This window comes from Rhopalosiphum padi, chromosome 1, assembly GCF_020882245.1.
Source record: "Rhopalosiphum padi isolate XX-2018 chromosome 1, ASM2088224v1, whole genome shotgun sequence".
Classification (NCBI taxonomy): Eukaryota; Metazoa; Arthropoda; class Insecta; order Hemiptera; family Aphididae; genus Rhopalosiphum; species Rhopalosiphum padi.
In genome coordinates this window covers 25,068,499-25,082,818 of record NC_083597.1, presented here as the reverse complement: position 1 = coordinate 25,082,818, position 14,320 = coordinate 25,068,499, and the positions used below count along the sequence as shown (strand labels likewise).

The window sequence follows — 14,320 nt, the reverse complement described above, 5'->3', positions numbered from 1 at the left end:
TCTGTTATTGCTTTTCTTTTCAAAGGTAATGGTTTAAAAATCTATGATAATGTACTTATGAATATAACAATATATTAAAATAAATACTTAATTAAAATAACAATTGTAGTTATACTTATTATTTACTTTTGATGAAGTTTTTTAGATAGTAAATTGTTTTTTACTAGAACTAGAATAATTTTACCAGGCAGTAGAAATAAAACCAATTAAATTCACAACAATTATCAGTTCCCATGCTCCACCAATTATAGAGCAACTTGCCTGAAGGCATGTAGGTTTGATTTTTTAGGTGAATATGCTAAGTGCTCTTAATCTAAAGAGTTATTATTAAGTGGCAGATATTGAAAAAATAACAATTTCATAATAGATGTAACGTAAATATACAATTACTATTATATATTACTAAGGTTAATGACCAGAAAAAAAATGGAAAAATAAATACAAATTTGTAAATTTTATACTTTTTTTTATTTTGTAATTTTTTATTTTTAAGTAATATAATTAATTACATTTATTGAGGTGGAGCTCTACCACGGCCAAATCCACCAAATGCACCAGGTCCTCTCTGAATTTATAGAAAAAAAAACATATGATTAATATTATTGTTAAATTGTATAAAAAAAAAATGTATACTTACAAAGTCCAATTCAGCAGTACCAGCACCCACTTCAGCTTTCTTGTCAGTTCCAGGTGCACCTGGAGCCCGTCTATAAGTTGCTCTGTCTTCACCTGATCTGCCGCCTTCAGGCCTTCCTCCTGGTGTTGTTCTGGGTCCTCTTGCGTCTTGTCTAGCTTGTCTCTTCAATGTAGCTGGAACAATCTAAAGACAAGTGTTAATTAATATATATTTTACATCACAAAAAAAAATATCAACCATGCCAATTTATAAATACTTATACCATGTCTCAAAAGAGAATAATCAGTCGGGGAACCGATTGTAGTCCATTGTATTTCCATACATTTCCTACAGTTCTACCAAAAACCTGTACTATTGGGCAGTCCCCAAATTAAGTATAATTATATTAAAAATTAGGAATATTGGTTATAAATTATTGTACATTGTCTTTGAGAAACATTGGCTAACAAGGTGGAGAAAATTTAGCAATGCCACTGCCGGTATGTATGAAAAATGATTATTCTCTTTTAAAACATAGTAACATAGAAAATTGATGTGTGAAATGCAAAAGGATTATATAAATTTGTTTTTTTGTGATTACATATTTCAGCACATTATGAATTTTATTGTATTTTTTATAAAGAGCATACAAATTTTATTTAAATCATTGTAATAACTTTGATTCAATTAGGTACCAAACTATTTGTTTATTAAAACTAAAATAAAATTGTTATTTAAGTTTAAAAAATACCTACTTTTTAAAATATAAATGATTGATATAAACAATTATAAACAAATACATGAACAAAGTTGCATACATACTATAGAATTTTTAAGTGCATGAATAAATTATGAGCTCTAATCATAATTAATATTTGATATAAGTTATAAATAAATATTAAATACCTATAAAAATATTTAAGATTGTAAATAAATGTTATATTGCCTGTTTTTTAATAAAACATTCAAATATAAATTTATAAAATCAAGTATTTACCTCAGTTGGTAAATGAAGATAATCCCTAAGGTATTGAATTCCCTCGTTTGTCAAGTACCAATAATAGTGACGCCATGCAAATTGTTCTTTGACATAATCTCTAGATTTGAGACTCTAAATAAATTTAAAAATTACATTAATACACGTTGGATAAACACAGGATAAATTGCTAATTACCTGCATAGCTTTGATAACTTGCAAATTTGGAATGCCTTCAATATCGGGATGTACAGGTTTATGGAAATCTTTTTCAGCAACCATTACACCTTCTTTGAAGAGGTATTCATAGATAGCTCTACGATTCTTTTTTGGCATCAACATTCTGTTAAAATATTATTATTTACTAACTTGTGTATAAACGTATAATACGGCAACACAATAAGTACACATTAAAATAAATACAACTTTTGAATTTACGTCAAAAAACAAATTTATCAAACAGGAAACGTTTTATGGAAAGTATGACACAATTGAAAAATAAGCAAATTAATTAATTAAATAAATACTTACTTGGATGTTTGTGGATGAAAATTCTAAAATACAAACGGGTGAACTAGGTAGTAAGTACCACAATTATTTAGAAAGAAAAGACTATGTTATCAATTAACCAACCTCAAAATATTTTTTGTCAACAGACAACAATTTTTTTGTAACAGTTAACGTGGTATAAGCTCTTATTATGATAACGGTTACCACAATCCAGTTAGTCCATAGACAATAAATATTTATTATCTATGGTTACTGCGTCAACCTTATCATGGCTCTTGTTATTATTATCAAAAATATATATGATTGTGAATAAGTTAACAAGTTGTTATAGTTCAAATTAACAGATAATAGTTTTATTTATATTTTAGTATTTTATATTGAATACAGGAATAGGTTTTTCCTGATGGCTTATATTAATAAGAAATTAGAATCGAAATCGATGTTCATTATTTTTTTTTAAATTTTATTTTATATTTAAATTTTAATAATGTGTGAGATTACTTGTGAGAATTTTTATTCCACATTACCGGTCATCGAAGACGCAATCAAAAAATCTGCTTTTATTAGCTTAGATATGGAATTTTCCAAATTATATGACAATGTATCAAAACCGTTTAGGTAAGATATTATCTAAATAAATTATTATGTTATTAATTCAAAATAAAAACAAGAACTATTAAGTTTAACATGGTAAAATAATGCCTTGGTAATATATTTTATTATTTTATAGTGAGACATTTAGATTATACTTGTTTATAAATTAAACGGAAAATATATTAATTTTTTTATTTATGCTCAATAGAAAGTTAAAAAGGATAAATTCATAGGCTATATATTAGGTAGTGTAAACTTACTTCAATACAAGATAAGTATTGGTGTTAAATGTTAATATTAACTTTGAAACTTAAAAAAAATGATCTCAGTTATAAATTTATAACAGACATTTCTGATATTTTTTAAAAAAAATCAATTTATAATTTTGGCTAGTTTTATTAAAAATAAAATTGTACATTTAAGAATAAAGATTAATATGTATACATAACCTTAATAGGTAAATTAAACAATTTGTTTTCATATTTTTCATTTACCCTATCACCAAGCTTGTAAATTATTCAGTGTGCTGTTTGATTTATATATATTCATAATTAATACAACAATGGTTATTAAAAATTATACTCATTGTAAGTATATAAGTAAAATATTGTTATATTTAATATTCTCACTACCTAGTTACTTATATCTATGTTTTAATTTATCTTTAAATAATTTCATCTACTTTATACTAATATCATAAATGCATTTACAGTTTATTTGATACGACTGAAGAACGATATAAAAAATTGCGCCAACAAGTATCTGATATAACCTGTATACAGTTAGGTATAGCCATTTATGTTTATGATGCCGATCACAGAACATTTAATATGAGTACTTACTCATTTTATACCTACCCTCAGACATTTTATAAATCTGATAGTGTGGTAAATTTTCAAACATCATGTGTTGAATTTTTATGTAAACATAATTTTGATTTTAATAAGGTAAATTTTATTTTAAATTTATTAAATTAATATTTTGCATTAATTATTTAATTACATTTTTGCTTAAGTTGTTTCATAGCAGAGTACCATATTTAACTAATGAACAAGAATTAAAAATAAAGTCAGAAATGTTGGATGAATTATTTTTTGATAAATATTTTGAAACTAATTTAAAATTTCGTTCTATTGAAGAAGAATTGATGAAAATTTTAAAAATTGTTTCTGAATGGTATGATACAGCCAACTATGGAGAGCAGACATTTTTAGAAATAAATGGATGCAATGAACCTGCATATATTATCCTAATGCAATATTATCTTCTGAAAAAGTTAAAATATATACTTATAGATGAAGTAATATTATAATGAAAGAACTTATAATAATATAAAAATATTTATAATTATATATATTTTTTAAGAGTCATTTAGGATTAAATATTACAAAAATAAAAGGTAATACAAACTCGGAAACATTAAACAGTTCAATTTACGAAAATTTAAAACTAAATTTATTAAATAAAATGATGGGTATCAAGTATTTAATAACACTAATATCAAAGTTGAAAAAACCATTAATTGGGCATAACTGTGCTTTGGATATTTTAATTTTATCCAACCAATTTTTCACACCCTTACCTGGTTAGTATAATAGTGTGTATCAGTATCATTAATTTTTATCATGCTAAATAAATTTAAAATCTGAAGTAGTTATGTTTTCACAATATAAAATTGTTAATCGCACCATTACAAGTTTTCCATCTATAATAAATTAAATCTTATTGCACAATATATTTAAAATAATAAAATGTATATATAATACATACGTAAATTCATATTTCAGAAAACTTCAAAGATTTCCAAAATTTTGTATCTAACAATTTTGGTCCAATTTATGATACTAAATTATTATGTAAGGAAGTGAAACGTATAGTATCTAAAAATGGTTTGTAATGTTTATTAAATTAAGATTGTCTTGTCATTTTTATAAACTAAATAAGAATTATTTTTTCATTAGATAAGTGGATGGGAAGTTCTCTCTCAGAAATATATTCATATTTAAAAGATGGAGAGGGTAAAAGATATTCAAATAATATGCATATTCAACTGACTGGTATTGAAGAACGTAAGAATATAACAAATTTTAAAATGCTCAATATTTATATTATGTCTTTACTAGCAATAATTGTTTTTTTTTTACAAAGATCTTGCAGTGTTCAAATTAAAATGTTATGGTTTGTCTTGTTCTTGGTATAAACCTATTAATTTAAGATAACTATTAATAATCATTTCATAAAGAAATATAAATAATAATTTTTATGTTAAAATAGAATATGTGAGATAATTTTTAATGAATATTTTTTTCTAAATCTTAATATTTAAATACTAAACAATTATTTATGTTTAATTAATGTTTATAACACATTATTTTATTGCATTTTAATGATAAATTGTTTTTTTTTATATACATTTTAGCTCAAAACATGAAATTACACCATGCTGGGTGGGATGCCTATTATACTGGTTATTGTTTTATTAAAATGATTCACATTATTAAAAGCTTTTCTTGTAAAACGTAAGTAGTTGATTTATTATATGAAAAAAAATTATATAATATATTATATTTAAAATGATAAGTTAAATTAATTTATAATAATAACTGTTGTATATACTAAGTACTCAGCCATATTACTATACATATATTATAGTATTATGTATATTATATATTGACTTATTTTTTTTTATTGTATGTCAGCAATAAACTATAAGAAATTAGTTTAAATTTATGGTATTAAATTATAAAAAATTTATTTTAGCTTTCTTTGACAGATAAGAAATTTAAAAAAAAAATATGCTCATTATAATTCTAAAATAGAAAAATAGCATAAAAAAATCAATATGACTAATCATATTTTTTGTGAATAATTATTATTCAATGATATTATTTGTTTTATTACATAATATAATAATATTATTATTATTATTAAAATAATAAATTTTTAATGAATGTTTAAAGTGAAGAAACAAATATAAGATATACTTTAACAGAACTTTTGAAATCAATAGAATTTTCTAAAAACAAATTATTCACCAGTCGATCAATGTCAAATATTTTGGTAAGTATTTGTTTATCATAAAATATATATGTTACATTTAAAATTATATGTTTTGGACCCTTTATCTGTTATAATAAAGGATTTGGAAGCTGATGACCACCATAATCAGACAAATTATTTAATTATTCAGAATAAAGGAACTTTTTATAAAGCTTTGGATTTAAAAAAAGTAAATAATATAATAATGATATTATATTGTTATATGTTATACAATATTATCATTGTTATTGTTTTTTTTTTTTATTGTTTCAGCTTAAACATGATCTCAAACAAATTTGTAATTTTGATTTAAAATTACTTTCAAACTATACTGCATTGGTTGCCTTCCCTTTCATGTAAGTTTTCATAAACTAAAAATTTTTAATGTACAAATTTGGTTCTATCCTAGTATATTAACTCTTTCCAGCCCAGTGGGTCCAACTAGTACCTCCAGCACTGATCTGAAATAAATATTCTGTGATTTGTTAGATTTGAATTTAATGTTTTTAGAATCTTATGCAAAATGCAAACAAATACCAAGAACCATCAACAATCATGTTAAATTATCCTCATTGAATACTAGTTTTCTAAGTATGATGTTATGAATGATATATTGTTATTGTTTAAAAAAAAAAAAATATTTTATTAATCCAGTTAATTATAATTTCTCTTATAAAAAAAAAATTGATTTAAATCTGAATAGAGATTATTCATTAAACGTAAATTTTGTTTTAAATTTTAATTAGTATTATACTATTATCAAGTTGTCAAATTATTTGTATTAATTATAACTACATATTTAATATTATATTTAACTTTTTATAATAGGCATAGCCGTATCATTTATAAACTAAAGACAAACTACAGCGTACAAAATTATTCAAAATACCAAAAGAAAAAAAGAAACAAACAAATTATTGGCTTCGGTTTAGCTATGTTAGTATTTCTTTTAAAAACTGTAAAATAATAATCAAACATTAATAAGAAAAAATTATTTTCAGAATAACTACTTGTGTAACAATTATAAAATATTTAAGGAAATAATTAAAGATGTAAGTATGAATTCTTAATGTCTTAATATACTTGATATTATAAAACTATGATATACATAGTGTTTTAAATGATTTTAATAATATTAATAATTCTTAACAAATTTTATATAATTTTATTGAATGGTTAATGAATAATAAAAATGCAAATTATTAAAATTAGTATTTACAATGTGTTTTTTAACAAATAAAAAAAATATACATCTTCATATTTATCTCATTTACTTGGGTTTAAAAAATATGAAATTGAAAAACAAAATATTATGGTATTATATAAGCTATAATTTTTTATTCATATTTATATTTAATTAGTTAAGGTTTGTCTCACTTAATTTAAGTAACTTAAATAATGGATATACAAAATAATTAATGAAATATACTGTATTAAGTTACTTATAGTTGTCAGCCCATGATTAAGATCTACAGTTCCACTTAGACTGAATAATTTGCTGCTACATTTTTCTAGACATTTATTCAAATATTTTAGACTTTAAGTGATAATCTATTATTGATTTTGCAATGATATCTGTTTTAATCGTTTATTTACAATTTTGTTAACTTAGGTATAAAAATATATTGGCTCCATTTTTTCCTACTAAAAAAAAGCACAACATCTCTTTGAAATACTTACTATTTGACACCCGGGACGATGGCCTCCCTTTGCCGTGGGTGGGGGGCAAAGGATAAAAGGAGAAGCATATTAGGGGGGGGCCTATTATGCTTCTCCTTTTATCATTCCTTTTTCAGGCTGTAAAAGAGCAATATTTTTATTCTCATTCAAAAGTACAAAATACATATAACCAATAAAAATAGCAATAAGATCTGCACACACTGCAATGTTGCCGTTAAAATGTAACCAGACACAATTTACCACTATGGTGTAAGAAAATGGAATATACCACCAATGCTGCATTATGTAGCTTCAGAAATCAATCCAAAGTTTATAAAAATCCCAGCCCTACTTATAGTTAATGCTCAGCTAAGGTCTATCAATCATTATATCAATACTCGTAATACTAAAATTAATTTCTATTAATTATAAGTAAGGTAGACGATGCACTGAATTATATGCAAAATTCTTGTCGACATATTTCATAATTGTTTCAATCTCTAGTGTTTCGTCAAAACATTATTACTAGTATGTTATTTGTGAGTTCATACAAAACGATAATTTCCAGCAAATACATATAATATTAAAAATGTTTAATAATCCCTTTATTGTTATTTAATTTTCATATCTTATTTTAAAATTAATAGTAAAATATAAAATATAAGTTTTTTACTAAATATGTTAACATTTTTGGTGACATAAATAATATTACATTTCCAGAGTATTAGTATAATAATTATGAATTATGAAATTTCCCAATATATACTCTAGTGCAGATTCAATTTACTCATCGGCGTAACTAGGAGAGGGCTTAGCCTTCCTGTATTTGTATTTAGCTCCCCTATAAGGTTTTACTTTACTAGCCTCAATTAGCCTTCAAATTATTTTTAACTTTGGTTTTCTAGGACTAACCCCTGTAACTATTAAATCTTAGTTACGCCCATGAATTTACTGCAAGTTTTTTTTATAGTATGTATAATATGTGCTGAGGGATAAACTTTAATATATAACTATAGATAATAATATAAAATATCAATGTTATTTAGATGTTAATTATTTGAGTATCATATTTATTTTTCAATATTTCCATTTTTATCCACACCCTCCTCCAGAACATGCACTTCTCCTTGGAGGTCTATAATTTGAACCACTGCCAGATCCCATTAAAGGATTGTAATCTAAACAAAACAAAATGTTTATTAATTTATTTAAACAAATTTAAGCACATTGACCAATTTAAATTTATATTTATATCAACTTTATACAGTAGATAAATTTGTTTCTGTGTAACCTATATTTCATTATTATGAAAATTAAAATTGAATAATATTTTTTTTTTTTTTTTAGCGAGATGGGCTCATGGTAGTTTGCTTACAAGTAATTAAGTAATTTATTTATATAAAATATACCTAAAGATAAGATTTTTATATTTTTAATATCAATTAAAAAGTAGAATTATGAAATTAATTCTATTAAACATGACTGTTTATTCAATGATAGAAATGTGAAAAAATTGTCATAATTTTATCATTAACAATTCATTAATATAAAACAATTCAATTTAAAACTAAATATTACCTGGTTTTGATTTTTTTGGTTTTTCAGAACTATTAATTGACTGTCCTCCTGTTCCATTATTTAATAATGCTCGTTTTTCTTCTAATATTTTCTTTTCTTTCTAACATACAAATTACATTTTAATTTAAAACTGAACTAAAATTTTCAATACCTATTAATTAATTAATTTTACTTCTTTTTGTTTTTCAAGTGCTATTTTAGCCTTTTTCTCATATTCTTCTTGGAATTTTGCTCGAGCTTTTTGTAATTCTTCTTGTTTTTGTTTAAATAAATCTGGATCTATTTATGTATTGTTTATGGTTAGTATAATTTTATTAATTTCAAACAAATTTGTTCATACTTTTTTTAATGTCCGCATCATATGCAGCTACTGCTCGTTGTTCTAACCATTTTAAATAATGAGGCCATAATTTTGGGACTAAATATGCCAATAATATTATAAAAGCCAGGAAGTACCATCCATTATTTTGAACAAATCCTAAAATATTCCATAGGTAGTCTATGTGAGAAAACAAAATTTTTTTTTATATTTAATAATTATCCGTAGTCATATACCATTCAAAATTGTAAGTATGTAGATGTATAGTAATGAATGATTACTCATAATTTATTTCAACAACCTTGAAATTTTATTTAAAAAAATCTCACCTGTAATAGATTGAAAATACGTAACTTCTTCTTCATCGGCATAAATTATTTCCTCCTCCATATTATCCATTTTTGCGCATTAATTACTTCAACTAAAATTTAATGCAATTTCTTTCTACAAAATTTTCAAATGTTAACTCGCTACCTTATTTACAATTAAATTTGACGTCTATCAACTCTCTAGCAAGACCACATACTACAGATACCTGATTATATAATCATTAATCAAGACTTGTCACCCACGGTTTAAGATAATTATTATCGTGTTAATATTTGATATGTTGATGTTGATAATTAAATATTGATAAATATTTACCATTATCATCAGTAACAGTGTAACCAAGTAAGCTATAAAGCACAGAATTGTATTATTAATAAACCGAATAAAATATACATTAGAGAAATAAAGAAGTTAAAGAACATATTATTTTATATTACGATCATGGTAAAGAATCTAGTTCATAGATTTTTAATCTAGTATTTACTATCACGTACTTAATAGTTAATGTGAAATGGTGCAGTGAGGGATTCAAGGGCCTCCCTTAAAAGTTATATTTGTAAGGCACTAAGGCCTAGCATAAAATCTAAATATTTTGCTTACAAATTATTAAAATATATGATACAAATAATATTAAAAATTTTAGAAACCAAAAAAAAAATCCTATATCTGCCATTGGAATGTTGATTAATATTAAATATTAATTGAATTATAAAATTTTTTCTGTTTTTATCATTATTAATACAAATTATGCATGTTTAAGGACCGGTTTTTCAATTGACTTAAACTGACAGTTTATAGGACTTAACTGTCTGTTAATACTATGTCTCAGTTAAACTGTTTTTTGAAATCCAGTTAACCATAAGCTAACCATTAGGTTTAATCGATAGTTAAATTAGCCACTACTATTTCTTCAGATTAACTTTTTAACTGTAAGTTCATTTAATATTTATTTTTGATTCATGGTTGTATTACATGTTTATTCATTAAAAGTAACAATTTTATCATGAGTCAAAAAAAAAAATACCAATCGATTTTTTGCATTCTATTTTTATGGGCAGAACCAATATTTTGTTTATTTTACAACTTATTAAGTTATTTTTTAATGTTTTTCTTGGACATTCATCACTCTCTTCTCATTTAAAATTTATTGGTTGATGCCGGATAAACCGCCGGTGCAAGCGGTGTATTGTACCGGGGTTCTGAATCTTTGAAAAATTAGAGGGGCCCAGGGGCTCCGATATTATGTATATTTATCATCAAAATACCATAAAATAAAATAAATACTTGGTGAAATTTGTTTTGTTTTTTAAATGGTGTAATGGATTTTGGTTTGAAACTATTTTTAATTTATTCCTATCGGTGGTTGATTATATGAACCTTACCCAAGGGCCAACTAGGCCAAGACGTTTTAATGAAACTTGGTTTAAAAATTTAGAATGTTTAGAGTTTAGATATTAAAAAATGTCGAGGCCAGGGATATGACGAAGCTTTTGTAATGAGTGGAGCCCATTCAGGAGTACAAACAAGGATAAAACATATTAATATATTATTTTATCAGCCAAGTATGTCCATTGCTGACTGCTGTAGCAATAATTTAATTCTAGTTATTTTGGATACAGCAGTGTCACAGTAAAATAAAAAAAAATGTTGAAACTGTTCAAACTGTTCATTTATTTTTAACAGTAGTGACCCAATATGGGCTTTATTAGCTTAAAGTCAAGATTTTGAAGATAAAGTAAAAAAAAAGAAACTCATGTTGACAAGAACGTTTATCTAGTAGGTACCTATTGGTTATTATAGTACTTTTAAATATAGAAAAAGAACGAACCAAAACTCTAAATATTGAGAAGATAATTGACAATTTTGCCAACACAAAATCAAGGAAAAATTTTTTTTAAATAAAATAAGTAAAAATAATTTACTTGCTTTATTTAATAAATTTGAAAACATATTCAGTATCAGTATACATGTGTTATATGCATTATATAATATACTATGTACGCTTTTTACTTTGCAACACATTGCCATAGATATTTATGTAATAAATTTGAATTATGTGAAATAAATAGTTTATTAAATATTATTTTACACTATTACCCACATATGTTAAATTAAAATAAAATATGATTATAAATTAATAATACAGTTTCATTAAAAATGTAATGGTAAAATACTGTATTGTAAATTTTTTTGCACCAGTGCCCTCGGAATTCGAGATCCGGCACGCCACTGGTTGCACGGATGGTCTAGCAATAAATAATTCTACATTATATTATATAGCTCAGTGTCTACTGTCTAATATTTATTCATTAAATTTAATATTTCCTATACATTCCCAACCATTATTAATGTAGATACAGAAAATTTAGACCATAAATTATAATAAATGAATGATAATTGTTAACAACGGCCCATCATAAAGCTACGCGTACCTATCCACGGTGAGTGGCTCGATTTGGGAATCGCCGCATGTTTCAAAATATAGGCTTGGCTTGGCACAATAAAAATCAATTGATAGTTATGTAATAACGTAATAATATGTTAAATAATTAAACATTTATATGGCGTGTCGTCGATTATTGAGTATTATAGAACTTACAACCACTGGCCATCTGTAATACAATAGATACACTACAATAATACAATTATAGCCTTGTGTATGACACAATCGTACAACCAACAGTGTCACACATATGTTTTACAGTCGAGTTTCGAGTGTTTATAAATTATATTTTATTTTAAAAGTCAATATTAATCATATACCTACTCATATATGAATATGATATAAATATGTAGGTTATAGGTACTTATATTTATGTAATTAATGATGTATTAAAGTGAACATAGCTTTTTAATTTTCGTGATTTAATGACATTATTGTGAGCACAATTTTTTTTAACAGTTAAGTGTTAGTTTGCGGTGGTTGTTTCTGGACACCAAGAACACGAACAGACGAACATCTGCCGTGATAATGAAGACTTGAAGGTTGGAACAAGTTCAAGCATCGACAGCAATCTATAAACTATAATATTATATTATTATATTTATAGGTATATTATGTTTATGTACTCTGTGGCCTTAGATATACCAACTGTGTATATAGCCTGTAAAATAAAGTAGTTTCAACTTTTATTACTCTAAGCAGTAAGTTGCAAATTGCAATGCAACCAACAATAAAAATAATACACATATTTTATAATATTCTACGATTTCAAACGTGATTTAAAATAGGTACTGTTCCTAGACTCCTAGTTAGTAGTTATTTTCAACTTAAAATAACTATTGTGCCATTGCTTATGATTATGAATATTGTAATGTAATTTAATTATGTTAACAACATTTTAACATACCTAATCAAAGAATACAGAAAGGTTACATACTTACATGTACCTATAGATATTTTTATTGTATATTACTCAATATTAGTATATAAGATATAACTATTACTATTGAGGGCATTTTAACCTTTAAATAGTCTAAATTCTAACGTAATGTTGTCTTATGATTAGGGATTACTGGCTTGGGGGCAACGTAACCTTGAATGAACGATGATTATATTTAATGGCGTGGTTATTTTAGCTAATGTTCAATTAACTAATTAACAAACTAACTACGGAAATTGTTTATAAAAAGTGAGCAAGTGTGTACCACAGCTGTACAACGTATATACAATATACAGTAGGTGTCTATAGTAGTTCCCAACAATGGATGTGTTAAATTTGAATTCAATAATCTATTGCTTTATCATTATATACAAAAAACAATTCTGAGTGGAAGCAGTCTTTCAATCTATGATACATCCCTATAACTTTATAATTATAAGAATAAAGTATACTTTGTTATATATATAGTAATTTATTTTATTATTATAGTATTATAATATAATATAGTAGATTTAAGTTTTTCCTAAAACACTGCCCTGATTATATTATTACCTACTATTACTACTATTTAATTATTAAAACAATTTATATTTTATATTTATACCATAATATTAGGTATATAATTTTTAATAACTTTTGAGTAAATCGTAAATGTCATCACTCATCATACCGTAAACCAGTGTAAATTGATTTATTGGTTTATGGTATAAATAAATACCATTTTAAAATTAATCTGCATATTTTGAAAATATTGGCAATTTTAAACTGCGCTCAAGTTCATATCAAGTGATATGTAAACTGCGCCCAGGTTAAATTTTAAAAATTAATAGCTATATTTTTGCAAAATCAAACAAAATTATTAATCTAAAATTACAATCTCTAATTTATACTTAATTCGTTACAGCCATATAAATTAAATAATTAATAAAATAAAATAGAACCTAACGGTCCTAACGTTTATTTTTTTGTTTTAAAATGTTGATACTAAAGGGTTCATATATACTTATATATTACTTAATTTAATATGTATTTCTATTCGAATTTTTTTTTACTTTTTACTTTTCTATAAACATAAAATATTTGAATGAGTTTTATAAAAGTTAAAATTAAAATGAGAATGAAATGACTCATGTATTAGTGGTTACATTTGGTTCTGCTGATGATTGAGCCTTTATATTTCAGATGTACATTGAGTTTTTTCACTTATATATACATGTACCTACGTCCTACACTCTTACCACTCTTACCTACTGAACAATCACTGTTTTGTCGTTAGGATTTGATTTGATTATATCATATACTAATATTACTAAATA

General features: G+C 24.4%; 3 protein-coding genes across 5 annotated transcripts; 1 reads left to right on the top strand and 2 right to left on the bottom strand.

Moving 5' to 3' along the window:
- Positions 1 to 445: 445 nt before the first annotated feature.
- Positions 446 to 2,281, bottom strand: LOC132918594 (small ribosomal subunit protein eS10-like). Its single transcript, XM_060979928.1, has 5 exons — positions 2,124 to 2,281; positions 1,791 to 1,935; positions 1,614 to 1,727; positions 638 to 820; positions 446 to 565 (listed from the first exon to the last, which is right to left on the bottom strand). Exons 2-5 carry the CDS (start codon positions 1,932 to 1,934, stop codon positions 512 to 514), a joined length of 495 nt encoding a protein of 164 aa, XP_060835911.1. The 5' UTR covers position 1,935; positions 2,124 to 2,281; the 3' UTR covers positions 446 to 511.
- A 134-nt stretch (positions 2,282 to 2,415) lies between these two features.
- LOC132918590 (pre-piRNA 3'-exonuclease trimmer-like) lies at positions 2,416 to 13,401 on the top strand. Of its 2 annotated transcripts, none has more exons than XM_060979919.1 (13): positions 2,416 to 2,720; positions 3,409 to 3,643; positions 3,712 to 3,996; positions 4,062 to 4,281; positions 4,484 to 4,585; positions 4,658 to 4,765; positions 5,116 to 5,215; positions 5,657 to 5,756; positions 5,836 to 5,925; positions 6,009 to 6,091; positions 6,564 to 6,671; positions 6,737 to 6,787; positions 12,524 to 13,401. In XM_060979919.1, exons 1-12 carry the CDS (start codon positions 2,590 to 2,592, stop codon positions 6,777 to 6,779), a joined length of 1,605 nt encoding a protein of 534 aa, XP_060835902.1. In that variant the 5' UTR covers positions 2,416 to 2,589; the 3' UTR covers positions 6,780 to 6,787; positions 12,524 to 13,401. The 2 variants fall into 2 exon arrangements, with proteins under 2 accessions (XP_060835902.1, XP_060835901.1); XM_060979918.1 differs by lacking the exon at positions 12,524 to 13,401 and adding an exon at positions 8,742 to 8,982 and having other exon boundaries at positions 2,417 to 2,720.
- On the bottom strand, positions 7,978 to 9,887 carry LOC132918593 (selenoprotein S-like). Of its 2 annotated transcripts, none has more exons than XM_060979927.1 (5): positions 9,621 to 9,887; positions 9,313 to 9,450; positions 9,145 to 9,251; positions 8,973 to 9,072; positions 7,978 to 8,572 (listed from the first exon to the last, which is right to left on the bottom strand). In XM_060979927.1, the coding sequence occupies exons 1-5, from the start codon at positions 9,688 to 9,690 to the stop codon at positions 8,487 to 8,489; spliced, it is 501 nt and encodes a 166-aa protein (XP_060835910.1). In that variant the 5' UTR covers positions 9,691 to 9,887; the 3' UTR covers positions 7,978 to 8,486. The 2 variants fall into 2 exon arrangements, with proteins under 2 accessions (XP_060835910.1, XP_060835909.1); XM_060979926.1 differs by having other exon boundaries at positions 9,313 to 9,471; positions 9,621 to 9,883.
- Positions 13,402 to 14,320: the final 919 nt, after the last annotated feature.

Excerpts from the sequence above, each read along its gene's own strand:
- LOC132918593 (XM_060979926.1), bottom strand. The coding sequence starts at position 9,690 with ATGGATAATATGGAGGAGGAAATAATTTATGCCGATGAAGAAGAAGTT. Across the intron at positions 9,252-9,312 it reads TGATGCGGACATTAAAAAAA|ATCCAGATTTATTTAAACAA; the intron begins GTATGAACAAAT and ends ATACATAAATAG. Across the intron at positions 8,573-8,972 it reads ACCAAAAAAATCAAAACCAG|ATTACAATCCTTTAATGGGA; the intron begins GTAATATTTAGT and ends TGTTTTGTTTAG.
- LOC132918590 (XM_060979919.1), top strand. The coding sequence starts at position 2,590 with ATGTGTGAGATTACTTGTGAGAATTTTTATTCCACATTACCGGTCATC. Across the intron at positions 4,766-5,115 it reads ACTGACTGGTATTGAAGAAC|CTCAAAACATGAAATTACAC; the intron begins GTAAGAATATAA and ends TATACATTTTAG. Across the intron at positions 6,672-6,736 it reads ATTGGCTTCGGTTTAGCTAT|AATAACTACTTGTGTAACAA; the intron begins GTTAGTATTTCT and ends AATTATTTTCAG.
- LOC132918594 (XM_060979928.1), bottom strand. The coding sequence starts at position 1,934 with ATGTTGATGCCAAAAAAGAATCGTAGAGCTATCTATGAATACCTCTTC. Across the intron at positions 1,728-1,790 it reads AAGTTATCAAAGCTATGCAG|AGTCTCAAATCTAGAGATTA; the intron begins GTAATTAGCAAT and ends AAATTTATTTAG. Across the intron at positions 821-1,613 it reads ATCTTCATTTACCAACTGAG|ATTGTTCCAGCTACATTGAA; the intron begins GTAAATACTTGA and ends ACTTGTCTTTAG.